General features: G+C 42.7%; 1 protein-coding gene across 1 annotated transcript; it reads left to right on the plus strand.

Annotated features, from left to right (window-relative positions):
- The first annotated feature begins 513 nt into the window (after positions 1–513).
- Positions 514–12777, plus strand: LOC147455128 (agamous-like MADS-box protein AGL104). The gene is made up of 11 exons (XM_086515207.1): positions 514–1370; positions 1461–1517; positions 1911–1968; positions 2104–2168; positions 2351–2372; positions 2486–2547; positions 2691–2790; positions 2895–2948; positions 11146–11294; positions 11609–12014; positions 12154–12777. The coding sequence occupies exons 1-11, from the start codon at positions 1186–1188 to the stop codon at positions 12364–12366; spliced, it is 1371 nt and encodes a 456-aa protein (XP_086371333.1). The 5' UTR covers positions 514–1185; the 3' UTR covers positions 12367–12777.
- Positions 12778–13658: the final 881 nt, after the last annotated feature.

Below are 13658 nucleotides of genomic sequence, written 5' to 3' on the forward strand. Positions count from 1 at the left end.
GGGTCAATAGCGGCTAACACACACACTCTCTCTCTCTCTCTCTTTCTCTCTCTCTCTCTCTCTCTCAAAACAAAGACAACACACACGGCTCGAGCGCACGTATCTCTCCCTTGAACCCAATCACTCGCTCTCTCTCTTCATACAAGACAATGGACATGCAAGTCCTGTTCTCTCTCTCTACAACGCACGCGTGCACGCGCGCGCACACACACACACACAGTCTCTTTCTCTCTCTCACTCACTGTCTCTCTCTTCATGGCCGGGTGGCGTAACCCGTTGTCTTTTGCGCGCTGTTTGGTGCGAGATGCTAGGGCTAGCACTTAATGTATTACCAAGCCCTGCTCATTCAAGTTTTCGTCAAAATATAAAATGCAAGAAAAATAGAGCTTTCACACACAACATGAAAATCACGAGTCAAATAATAATAATAATAATAATAACGATAAATTGATAATAATGCTCCTCCAGCGCGGGATGAATAATAACAAAGAGAGTCTCGATCTTGTTGGACCAACAGAAAGAAAACATGAATGATTCTTCACACACACACACAGAAATTAAGGGGAGAGGGATGCTAATCTTAGATACACATATATATTAACTACCGCTAATCATTAATTTATAGGACCTCCCCTCTCTCATCAGTCATCATCAGGATCCGCCCTGCTGATTATTATTCTAGGCAAAGCTATAAATTGCTGCCCACGTACACCCCCTACCTTTCTTTGTCATTTCTCATGTCAACCGTACCTTGTACTTGCTGCTGCCCTTGTGCTCTCCCGCCTCACTACCCTGCAGCTGACTCCCCTAATCAGCTTCCCTAATTGCCCCCTACCCTCACAAGACTAATACACCCTCATCATTGCCCTCATCGCTAATCTAATTATGGTCATTAGTATTCAATCGTTAATTGTGGTCATTAGTATTCGACCTCTCTAATCCGCTGCCTGCCCCTCTTGCATCTGTTGGTATTAGTGCAGTCTGCAGATAAGAATATTTAAGTACTGCTAGCAGCTTATGAAAACCCATTTTGCTTAATCCAAGCATTGGCACAGTGTGGCGCGCACTATGATCTTGTGCAGGACAGTATCACCCACTACGCATCCATATTGCATCTGATCATCAGGGCTCAAGGACACAAACCTTTTAACCGGCCATTGACTTTGGAATGAAGTGCAGATAATTATGGGGAGGGTGAAGCTGGAAATAAGGAAGATAGAGAACCCCACTAACCGGCAGGTGACATACTCAAAGAGGCGCAATGGGCTCATCAAGAAGGCATATGAGCTGTCTGTTCTCTGCGATATTGACATAGCACTGATTATGTTCTCTCCCTCCGGCCGGCTCAATCACTTTGCTGGAAAGAAGCGGTGCGCACAAATTGCTCTCTCTCTCTCTCTCTCTCTCTCTCTCTCTCTCTCTCTCTCTCTCTCTCTCTCTAACATTGCTGCTTTTTTCAGAATTGAAGACGTGATTGCCCGCTTTGCGAACCTCTCGGACCATGAACGCGCCAAAAGGTACCTCAACACATGATCAATGTTTATGCAGCTTGATAGTTGAATATCTTGCATGTTTCATATTGTGTTTGATGTATCTGCTATAGATTAATGAGTGATTTTAGCCTCACCTTGCTCGCCTAACACATGAAGACGTAAGCACAGTCCACTTAAGACCTCGACATAGCACAAAAATGGCTATGAAGGAGCTAAAACCTTAACCTTTTGGCAAATGATCTTGCTCTCATTGCCCATATTATCAATGCGTGCCAAGTGATAATAAGATTTGAAACACATATAACCGACCATCAATAATATATTGAGCTCCTATAGTGTCGCTGGGTACTAACAGTTATTGCTACTGAATTATGATGCCACTTAATAGCATTATGTTTTGCATTTGCCACTTTACAGCCAATGTCTGAAATGGTGCGATAGTCACAACGTACCACCAAAGATCGCAAACGCTGAGGTACAACTTGTGTAATTTTTTTGTCAATCCTTAATGTGTGTGATATAAAGATTCTCATGATAGAAAATATACAAGTAATATTATATAAGTTCATAGCATGCCCCTAAAAAGCTTCAAGGCGTTTATGATTCACAGATGTTAATGAGGGCTGCCAAGAGGCTTAAACAGGAGACTTACATGGCTATTCAGCTCTCCAGCTGGTAAGATGAAGACTTTCCAGACATGTTCCTCAATTTGAAGCTTTACTGCGTTTTTGTTATTTTCACCATATTAAGGCCCTCTCACCAGCTTGCTCCTTTCAATGCCTGACTTTTTTGCAAATTAGAGAACTTTTCAGTTATTTGCAAATCGAGTAACCGTTTTTGCATGTTGTACATTGCAGCTCGCGCGTCACGAACTTGGAGGTGAGCTTTGTACTTGGAAGCATCTCGAGCCACCTAGGAGTATGCTCACAGATTTTTCACATCAAATACCATGCACTGCTAACAAATGTTTATTGTTACTTGTGCATGAGCAGACACTCCAGTATGAAATTCAAAGAACCCAAGTTCAGCTACAAGACATGGAGAGTAGGCTAAGGTGCAATATTGTACATTTCTGGCTGTGGTCTTACCAATAAGCAAAAGCATTCTCATTGCATTTGTCATCATTAAATTAGCCTCTAGTGCACTTCCTACAGATCATCACCCTTTTGACCTTGCTCATGTTCTCATTTTTTCCAGGATCTATGAAGGTGACCTTAAGTGTGTTAACTCTGTACAACAGCTGGAGACCCTAGAACAGCACCTGCAAACAGCCCTAGAAACTGTGCGGATCCGAAAAGTGATTCTCATGAACTGATCACACTCTATGTCAATATGCTGATTTCTTTTAAGGCCCTAGCTAATATTGCATGTATTGCACCTTTTTTCCCTTACCTGATACAGCAAGCAATGGAGGGAAGTCACTTGGTACCTTTTGATGCGGCCCGAGCACAAGCTGTAAGTTATCAAAGCACCCTAAACCCTAATTTCTACAATCTCTTGATGTCAATTATACTTCTTAACTAGAGTGATGAGTACAAAGGCCCCACCCACCAGATGCTTTAATGATATAAGACATATGTTCTGAATGTGCACTGCACCTTGAGTCACATGTTAGGTCGCTAATTAAGTTGCTCATGCGACATTATCATAGCGACACCAGTAGCCAACTCAAAAGCTTCGCTTATGCGACACCCAATAGTGTCACTTGATGTCAATTATAAACCCTAATTTCTACAATCTCTTGATGTACTCAATTATGCTTCTTAACTAGCGTGCTGAGTCCGAAGGCCACACCCACCAAATGCTTTAATGATATAAGTAGGAAAGACATATGTTCTGAATGTGCATTGAAACTTTCGTCACATGTTAGGTCGCAAATTAATCACATGTTACGTCGCTAGTTAAGTTGCTTATGCGACATTCTCATAGCAACGCCAGTGGCCTGCATCGGAAATCACAAATATAACTAAACTATGTATAAGCATTCTGTATCATGGTAAACTCTTTACTCTCAATGGCTATGGTAGTTGTACTGAACTAGCACATACCATTGAGTAGAAGGCAACATATACAAGTGGGTCAAAGGTGAAAAGAAAGCATAGGAAGAATCTCAAGCCTAACTAACTAGCCGACTATGCCAATACAGAGCATTAAATGAATACCTAAGCCTGCTGCATGGTCATGCGAGGCTTAGTTATTCATTCATCCTCCCAACTAAGCCGTGAACTTCACAACTATGCCAAAATTGGCATAGTTATCCATTTAATGCTCCTTTTTGCGTGTGACCAAGAATGAGGCTTAGTTATTTGTTCAAATAACTGATAACTAAGCCTCACGTGACCATAGCCTTAGTAGTCTATAGCACATGCATATTGCAGGCCTATCAGAATAACCACTTCCCTTGACTCGTTCACACATAACTATTTAGCAGAACCTTTTTGGCATGCTAAAGGATGTTTCTCGTTGAGTGTACGGATGCCCCCGGTTTCCGGTTGCGCCAGGTAGGCACAGAGTCCGATTTCTAGACAAAGCCGATTATCAGTACAAGCCTAAAAGAGCTCAAGTGATAATGTGTCTACTATCAGTAGTGCAATCTTGTGATTGAAGTCTAACTACTTAATGTTTCTAATAGTATATGTCTATACTGTAATGTTCAGGGGAAAATTCCATTGTGCTAAAACATACGAGAATGATCATATGGATAGGTTAAAAGTGTGTTTGAGAAAACCTACAGCTATCATGATAAAACCTAAGCTCCCTGCAAGCACGATCAATTTATCCCCAAAGTAAAGATAAAAAGATCATTTGGTTCGATGCATTTGCTACGCTTAAACATATAAGATTACACATAGAGCCCTTTGTTTCCACTCCCTCTAATGCATCCGTAAATTTGTATACATTTTGGGACTTTAGACAATCCTCTCGGCCAGTGACCACCTTAGGTGACATTCCCAGCTTGAGATGGTTATTTAACACTCTGCTCTCTTTAGGCTTCCATTTAGTTTCATGGTTAAAATTCCACTCATGTTTTGATATTTCTTAATGGTACTCTTTATGTTCCACAAAATGTAGGTTACCAAAATGGTATCCGATAACACGGGGTGTCCAATTTTCCCATCCAAGGATAATTGAACGACATGTATCACCCATGTGAATGGTATGTACGAGTCACCTCCCATGGACACATGGCAAAGTACTCTTAAGAGTGCCACACCTTTATTGGCCAGTGAGAGCCCCAGGCTTTTCATTTCTCTAATGCCATTGTCTAGATCCTCTTCGAATTGCCACCTTGACCAAGTGGCTCATATTGTCTCGCGATAATTTGAGGCTTCTTATCATTTTTAAGTGCTGGACCTCATATCTCTCTCCTCGAGTTTCCTAGCAGAGTCTAATTCCCAATCCCAGTTTTTGGCCGCCTATTTTCTAGAAGTTAATGGGTGTCCCTCTCTTCCCATGAAGTCGATGGTGATCGCTTCTTTGGCAGCTTGCTCTTTCTAGTGTGAACCTTCAATTTGCCTTCTGGCTTCCCCTTGTTGCATTTTGTTCTGTTGTGACATCCTAGGGTTGCTTACATTGGATATCCTATCATGTACAAGATTACATCCTCTCATTCCTGAATTTTTGGAGGTGTCCTCAGCTTGCAAACTTAAAGTCCTGGTCAGTTCCTAAGTTCTCGCATTCAATCAATCTATGCAGAGTGAGTTGGTTCCTAATGAACCTCAGAAGGACAATGTTGGGCATTCAATCAAAAAGTGACAAAGTCACTTCGCCTACTGAAAAATGTGTGTTCAATAAACATGTAAATTGGATAATCAAAAAGAGCGACGCGGTTGCTTTGATCCTACTGAACTATAACGTGTTTGTTTAAACACGTGAACTGGATGATTGGGCAAGAGCAACAAAGTTACTCCGACCTTACATAGGGATTCATACCTCAGAAAAAACTTCATGGAATTGGGAGTGCGACTTGACATTCGAAATCTGTCATGATCCAGAGTTGCTTTTGAGATTCCATTGTTAATCGGCAGTTGTTCATTCTTGCTGGTTGGTACCAAGCCTCTTCTTCAACCATCTTCTCCATATGAACTCTTTATTTTCCTGGGAGTTGCCAGGGCCACTCTACCGTCTTGGTGAAGAGTGCCTGCCGGACACTCCCTTGTCATTCTCAATTTGTTATGTATTTTATAGTTTTATTATTGCAATTGAAATTGAATTTTTAAAACCTTGCTTCCCTCCACCCTCCCACAGCATATTTCAATGCTCACCAGTGGCGCCAGTAATATGGTCTTGTAGTATAGTTAGCTGGAACGAGAAACGGGAATGAGACTAGCAAGGCCATTAAAGATGAAAATGGCTTGCTCAATTTGTTGGGACGGTTTAGAAATAGCTTTTTATAGGTCTATACCTTGCACTGTCCTTCAAGGGTGAATCTGGGCTTATCTTGGATTCATCTAGGTATATTTTTTAGTCGTATAGCGGACATGCAAACTTCACATTGTGAAGTTTTCGTCCTAGTTACGACCAGTTGATATTGTGCTAATTCTTTCTATCTTTTGTGGTGCGTATGCCCTATCAACTACCTCATTTTTGTGCTAATTTTTTCGTTTTAATGCTTCTTTTAGTGCTAGGCTTCATTATATATGGCTGAGTCTGCCCTTGATCTCCGGAGTCATGACAGAAACTCCGTACGCTGAACTTTGTGTTGATGTATACTCACATATGCGTGTGTGTGGTGTGTGTTGTGTTGGGGAGCATATGTTAGTACCTAGTTCTACATCCACTATTGGGCACTGACGACGTTAGTGGGAATGTCGTGGTGTTTGGGCTTATCCTGGGTTCATCTAGGTATATTTTTTAGTCGTATAGCGGACATGCAGACTTCACATTGTGAAGTTTTTATCCGAGTTACGACCAGTTGATATTGTGCTAATTCTTTCTATCTTTTGTGGTGCGTATGCCCTATCAACTACCTCATTTTTGTGCTAATTTTTTCGATTTAATGCTTCTTTTAGTGCTAGGCTTCATTATGGCTGAGTCTGCCCTTGATCTCCGGAGTCATGACAAAAACTCAGTACGATGAACTTTGTGTTGATGTATGCTCACGTGTGCGTGCGTGTGGTGTGTGTTGTGTTGGGGAGCATATGTTAGTACCTAGTTCTACATCCACTATTGGGCACTCACGACGTTAGTGGGGATGTCGTGGTATTTAGTCAATACTATGCATGATGGAGCTGATGGTTATATTGTCTTGTGGGTGACTACCATATGGGTCTATACCTTGCACTGTCCTTCAAGGGTGAATCTGGGCTTATCTTGGATTCATCTAGGTATAGCTTTTTATAGGTATATTGTATATAAAACATTTAGAAATGCTTGAAGAAATGGCAAAACAAAAACAAGAAACGGGGGACTTTGTGAACGAAGTTTCTAGTCAGGTAGGCCCCGAAATGGAGTTTATTGGTAACTATGTCTTACAGTATTGTTTCTTATGATTACGCTTTTTTTGACATTTACATCAGCCATTTGCCTTGCTTGCAAGGTTTGAATCCCCTTGTGGGCATTGTTTGCTTGGAATATATTGATAACTATCGGGGTACCTAGCTACATGGGGACCCATAGGTATCCACTAGTAATTGGTTATTTGATCAATCATCATGTGATTAACATGAAGTGATTAATAGGACTATCAAGTAGGTATGGTAATAGTTCTCGTACCCAGCCCAAGCTTTAGAGAATGACCCCCTTGCCACAAGTGCATGCATGCGAGATGTACGCCTGGTTGAGTGACAAGGGGTACGATGTGTATAATCAAAAATATGCTTTATCACAGCCATGCCCCCCGAAGAAAAGGCATCCGGCTGTGCCAGTCATCGGCACTACCACAAGGCCAACAACCTCGATATGTAACATTAGCCTTGGGGGGTGCAGGACAAAATCCTATGTAGACGTGCAATCATTAAAGACTAATAAAAAACCCACTCAACATATTTTCTAGATTTGATTAAAACAACCCATCTTTCTTCATAAACTTGCAATACATCGCTTTTTCAAATTTTGGATCAAAAAGCCCATCCTGTAAGTGTAATTCTTTAACTAATAGGAACTATATTATACCCTCAAACTGTTAAGCACACGTGATACACCTACATATCCACAAGGTGCAACCCCCAAGATGTTAGCCTTTGGTGCTAGATCGATTATTGCACCTGTCAACATATTCTCTCTAGTCCTCCTAATGTTGCATATCCCCTCGTCAATCTCACCTCTGTAGCACCTCTCATAGAGAAAATAGGTCCACTAAATACAACACCAAGGCATGCATAAGAGTTTACATAATCCACTATCTCTTGCCCATATGTAAAAATAGGTGCTGATCTCTTGACCCATTGCGTTGTAGTATGGAATACCATCACCTTGGTTTTGCCAAGGTTGATGGAGAGCTCACTGTCATGTGCATAAGCATTTAACGCATCTAGATGTCTCGATCTGCATACCCTCTGGAGAGTTTGAAATAAGCACAATATCATCGGCATAAAGCAATAGAGGTATCCATGTACCAGATAATTGTGCTCCTCTATCCCCAACAGTCTCAATATAGTCAGTAATGATATCAATATACAATCCAAACCAAGTCGGAGAAAGTGAGCATCCCTGCTTCACCCCAATAATAGAGTGAACAGGGTCTGAAATCTGTTGTCCGTACTCTCCCCATGAATATCTCACACAGTCCCATGATACCCCATACCCCATATATAAGGTGGGTGTTTGGCCGGACATGCCCTGGTTCTTGGCATGTTCATACTGTGGTGATCTGTGTGTGTGTTTGGCTGGACATGACTGGCTCTTGGCATGTAAGTTACAAATACCAGAAAAGGAGGTGCTTGCAAAATGGCAACACACACTTGAGCACACCACATTGATGAAGGAGACCACCACATTGAGACTGACTATATTTGGACTGTTGGGAGAGGAGCACAGCTATCAGACAGCTCTTGAGCACACCACATTGATGAAGGAGACCTGCAACGCTTTCTTAAATTTACCTTCTTGCCTTGGCTTCAGCTCGTTGCAAGCAACACTAATGTGATTTTCCCTTGATACAGGGTGATGGGCATGTGTTCATACATCTTGGATGCATAAGTCACATCTAGGAATTTTTTGTGTAGCACCTTTTTACGCCATTGCAACTTGCACGATGGACACAAAAGCTTCAAAAGGGCTACGCATTAAGAAAGGTGCGGCACCTGCACAAGCAAAGATAGCGATAACCTTCTATTCTCAAACGCCTCTCTTGTTGATCTGACTACCACCATTTGTGCAATAACAGAAACCGTCCAGCATTAGGTCAATCAGACATCCTTAGCCCAATCGTCACAACAGCCTACGGCAGTTGTGAAGAGGCGTGAAGAAGCTGATAGGGAAGCTCTGCCACCCAGGGACAAGTGCTCACAATGAATGTGTAGAGAAGCAATCTAATCAGGCAAAGGCGAAAAAGAATCCCATAGTCAAGTTGAGGTACAACCATAGTTATAGTTTTAATTTTTGTTCCCGTTTCCTCTCCCCTCACTCCCGAGTCCCTATATTTGCAATGGCGTAAGCAGGTGCTACACAAAAAACTCCTAGACGTGCCTTACGCATCCTAGACGGATGAACACATGCCCTTTACCCGGTGTCAAGGGAAAATCCTTTTAGTGCCGCTTGCAACAAGCTGAAGCCAAGGCAAGAAGGTGTGTTGGTGTGCTCACGAACTGACTATGTACCTCATCAACTATGGGGAGTGAGGGGAGAGGAAACGAGAGTAGAAACTGAAACTTGAAACAATAAAAACACAGTTTGAGGGAATTTCAGGCAACTATGGGCAGAACTGAAGGCATTCATGTCAGCTAACTCTGTCATGGGCAAAATGGTACTCCTTAAGGATTGTAATCATCTATCTTATTAAGCATTCAACAATTTTCATAAGTTGGCTTGTCATCAAGGGCCAAGGCCCTCTAATCAATCAGCCACTTCAACAACAAGCTTCTCAAGAACTATATGCAGGAGGGGCAGCAGTCAGTCTCCAGTGCAACGTTACTTCACCACTATGCATGAGTCAATTTACCTTCTACTGAAGCCGTAGAACCAGCCCGACAACTCCTCAACCAGAAGCAGCCTTTGCAACAGCAACGTCTTCCCAATAAGACAAAAATATTTCAACAAACCACGTGTTAGTCACTTGCAGTTCAAGGGGAGTTCAAGATGGACGACTATTGTTACTCCAACCATATATATGTGGTCTCCATCTCAGACTCTTTCCATGAAGAGGAGTAAACTGCACTTGGCGGCCATACCTACATCACCATTGGTCCACTGGCCTTGAGCAGTGCTCAGGTCGACAAAACACCTTGGAATAGCCCTCCCATCTTCGACACCTAGCTCATATTGGCGCAAATATTCTAGCTATTGCTGGTTAGGAGGATTCGCAGTCAAATTTCTGACTTTTGTGCCCTCTCAAAAGCTTTCATTCCTAGGCACGAAGCTGTTGTAGGCTCACTCCTCCTGCATGAGGTGTTGGGGTTGATGCAGTCTATCAAGTCCTCATCAGGTCATGACAAGTCTGGTCCCAACACTAAAACAGATTGACGTCTTGTTTTGCTCTAAGGGAGTATGTAATAGACTTGGACACTCCAAATCAAAGATCAACTGCAACACATGTGAGGGAACTGCTAACAACTGAATAGACTTGAATAAAGGGAGAGTGGGAGAGAAGAGGAGAGTCGACATGGCTCAGCGGAGTTCCAAGCCAAGTTGCACCCGCCGCAAAGACTGGCACCCTTTTCGTATTTCTTTATTAGTACTTAGCACAAATACATTGTCCAAGGGTCCTCTCTCTGCAGTGCTGCCAAGCTAATCAGCTAGAGAAGAGGCCCTCGCAACGGCATACAAGTGAAAAGCCTTGCTCCCAAAAACTCCTGCTTCAAAAGCTAGCACCCAAAGGGTTGTTCGTAAATCACGGAAATCCGTACAACTGCCATGTTCCGCAATTTCTGGGGTGTCAAGGTTTTTTCCTTGGTTGCTTTATTTTAGGGTTTTAGGCCCTTCTGCCACTCCATGTAAGCAAAAGAGGTACCTAACCCCTTTTGGCCTCTCGGCCAGAATCTACCAGCTGGTAAATACTTCTTCTGCTTTCTCCATTAGGTTTTAGGCCCCTCGACCAGGTTCTGTCAGTTAGGCCATGCCACATCATCAGTTTGTGATAGTGTGGCTGTTTGGCCAAACAGGCCCTAGTTCTTGGCATGTGACTTACTAATACCACAAAGGAAGAACCTGCAGTGTGGCAAGACACACTCAGATCCAGCCAGTTCTCGAGCACACTACAATATGGTGTTACTTCCTTCTTTGTTTCTTCTCACCTACAAGTGGCAAGCCTTTGTGAGTTTCCTCAGGAGAAAGAGTGTCAACAATGCCCACCTCCTCCCGGCCCCAACAAATTATCCCTAATGTGCAGCGAACTATGTTTGAACATGCAGCATGTCTGGTTACAGTTATGGCCTGTCTAGGGCTGCACATGCACCGTTTTGGCACATTCACAATGGCATGTAATGAAACTTTGCTTCCTACTCTAGTTTCTATTTTTGTTTCAAGTCTAACAACTCTATCTAGAATAATGCAGATTTATGGAATGATGCAAGCACAAGCTGGAGGCATGTTGCAGCATGCTCCACATCATGTTGTGCAACAGTGGTTGACAGCCTTGAGGGATTCTCAGGTGGCAAGTACTCAGAATGTTAGCGAACATCCGGGTCCCATCCTTTCATTAAGGTACTACATCAAGGATCAATTACTCTCTGCTCATTGATCAGTGTCGCATTGTAAATCACGGTATATTGCAATACATTCTGCAATGGTTGATTAAAGTGCAGAAAAAAGGTATCATAAACAGCAACAAAGGCCGTAGTGTAGTCATATGGAATTAATTTGTATAATGTCAAAGAAGATGAAGGTTTGTACACTATACGGTATCACCTAAAGATGCTCATTGGTACAAATAAACACTACATGATCTCTATATGTTGTAGCAGTTAAGAGCATCCATTAGTAAACTGCTGCATATTAAAATGCTTTATGTCCATTAGGGACTCCCAAGGCGGGGGCGAGTGCTCGTCGGCAAGTTCATCGCTTTATCCAAGGGCATTGTGTCAGGTAACAGATATGCAAGGCGCAGGCCCATCGCAATCGGATCAACCCAATGCACAGCAGACATTGTCTCAGTTCAGATTGGGACAACTATATCAGGTAGACCCTCAAACCATGCAGGCAGTAAAGGATGACAAAGAAGACATGGATTGTAGAGAGCATAGCTACATTACAACTAAGGCCGTTGATCGGGCTCATCCAACGCAACAAGAATTGGATGTAAATGCTGGCTCGACTGTTGTCTCATCTTCATCAGAATGGCAGTCTGCCTTCCAATCTGTTCATCCTCCCACATCAATGGCATCCACATCGTCAGGACTCTTGAATTCTATGGCTCTTAGTCAGGTCAAATAATGCCTTTAACCCTTCCTTTCAAAGAATTTCCTTCTCAAAATACATGCCAATTATGGCCTGCAGAGTAAAAGCTGTAGGAATAATGTGTTTAAAATGCACTCAATGCATACTTTTGTTCTACCTTAAGCAGCATGCTGTTATGGGGATGATGCTGGGTCGTCAACGGCATGAGCAGCAGGGACTGATGCCGTTTGAATTAGCCAATGTCCAGGAGACACAAGTCGAACCATCGGGTTCACGTCCCATGCTAACTGATGAGGAACCTACCAGCTTACAAATAGCCGAGAATCACAATGTCCTCTCTCTTGCTACCAGTTTTGATGGCTCTACTTACAATGGATGATCACCAACTTCAAAAAGATTACAGATATCCTCAAGCATTCTGCGAATGATACTAATGATGCATCGTTGGCCACCATAGCCTTCCATCAATTATGGAGCTGGCAATTGCATCCAAATTTCAATTGTGCTCTTGTGAATTCCTCTCAGAACTCTTATACACACGTTTCAGTATGACCTGTGAAAGCAGAAGAGATTGTAGATTATAAATTGCAAGATGAAAGCCAAGTAGCCACTCTGTTTCCATTAAATTTTATGGATCTGAGCTTTAACACATCCATATGTTTAATCAAGCAGTTTTTATTTGCTTCTTTTCGGGCCATTTAACAGAACACTCTACACTTGGTATCTACTACGTTTTGACGTTGAGACTCGGTTTCAATGTTTTGAATTTCATCTTGTTGTGTCTACAATATAGTTCACCTAATGACATATTTCTCATATTTCCAGCTCTACAGCGAGTCATTGCAGGTCTTATGATGTTTGGCCTTGAAACTCCAGCCTCTTAATCTGTTGTTTAGACGTTTTAGCCTCGTGGTTATTGATTTGTCTCCAAGAGTGAGAACTTCATCTGGGCCCATCCCTTCATTGAGGTATTTCTACAATCGATCCACAAGTACTCGACACGGTCACAAGGCCATGCTTGACTTGTATATGACTCCGCGTGCTCCCTTCAATAAAGTCCCTTCATGAAAAATTACCATGTCACTATAAAACTCAAGTGCACCAGAGGTGGCTTCATCATGGGGAGGTGGAAAAACCGGTAGGTAAACGCTCAGCCTCGATTCTGTCGAAAAGCACGTCTTCTCTTAGTGTTTTGGCTATTGAGCTAATTAGGTCTCCTGTGGTGCACCCACAAAATTCTTTACCACTGAAATAGGCAATCGGTGATGCATGACTACTGCCTTGATTTTCTATTGCGTGTGTGTGTGTCATGTATGCAGTAAATGTACTGGCCCATTAACCAGAAGGACAGAAGTGAGCTAACTAATGGAACATGGTGGAGCCACCGGAGTGTGGTTGATGATGGTATGGTCATCAGATGCGGAGCTTGAGGCCTGAGTAGCGACGCAGCGAGAGCTTCTGTTGAGGTCGTGTATCAAGTCTGCGCGCCGACGTGTAGACTGGGAGCGATGCCAAGAAGGCAGTTAGAAATACAAGAACAAGAAGATTGCACGATGCTGACACACGCAGTTCATGTGCCTTCAAGTACACCAATTACACGGGCCTCCGTGCAATCCTCCCCCTAGCTGCTAGTCACGACAATTTCACAGAGAGAGAGAGAGAGAGAGAGAG

Source organism: Adiantum capillus-veneris, chromosome 6, assembly GCF_014529385.1.
Source record: "Adiantum capillus-veneris isolate H3 chromosome 6, ASM1452938v2, whole genome shotgun sequence".
Taxonomy (NCBI): Eukaryota; Viridiplantae; Streptophyta; class Polypodiopsida; order Polypodiales; family Pteridaceae; genus Adiantum; species Adiantum capillus-veneris.

What these genes read in the sequence shown, in the direction of transcription:
- LOC147455128 (XM_086515207.1), top strand. Translation starts at nt 1,186, where the DNA reads ATGGGGAGGGTGAAGCTGGAAATAAGGAAGATAGAGAACCCCACTAAC. An exon ending in GACCATGAACGCGCCAAAAG is followed by an intron (nt 1,518 to 1,910) that starts GTACCTCAACAC and finishes GCCACTTTACAG; the next exon opens with CCAATGTCTGAAATGGTGCG. An exon ending in GCTATTCAGCTCTCCAGCTG is followed by an intron (nt 2,169 to 2,350) that starts GTAAGATGAAGA and finishes TGTACATTGCAG; the next exon opens with CTCGCGCGTCACGAACTTGG.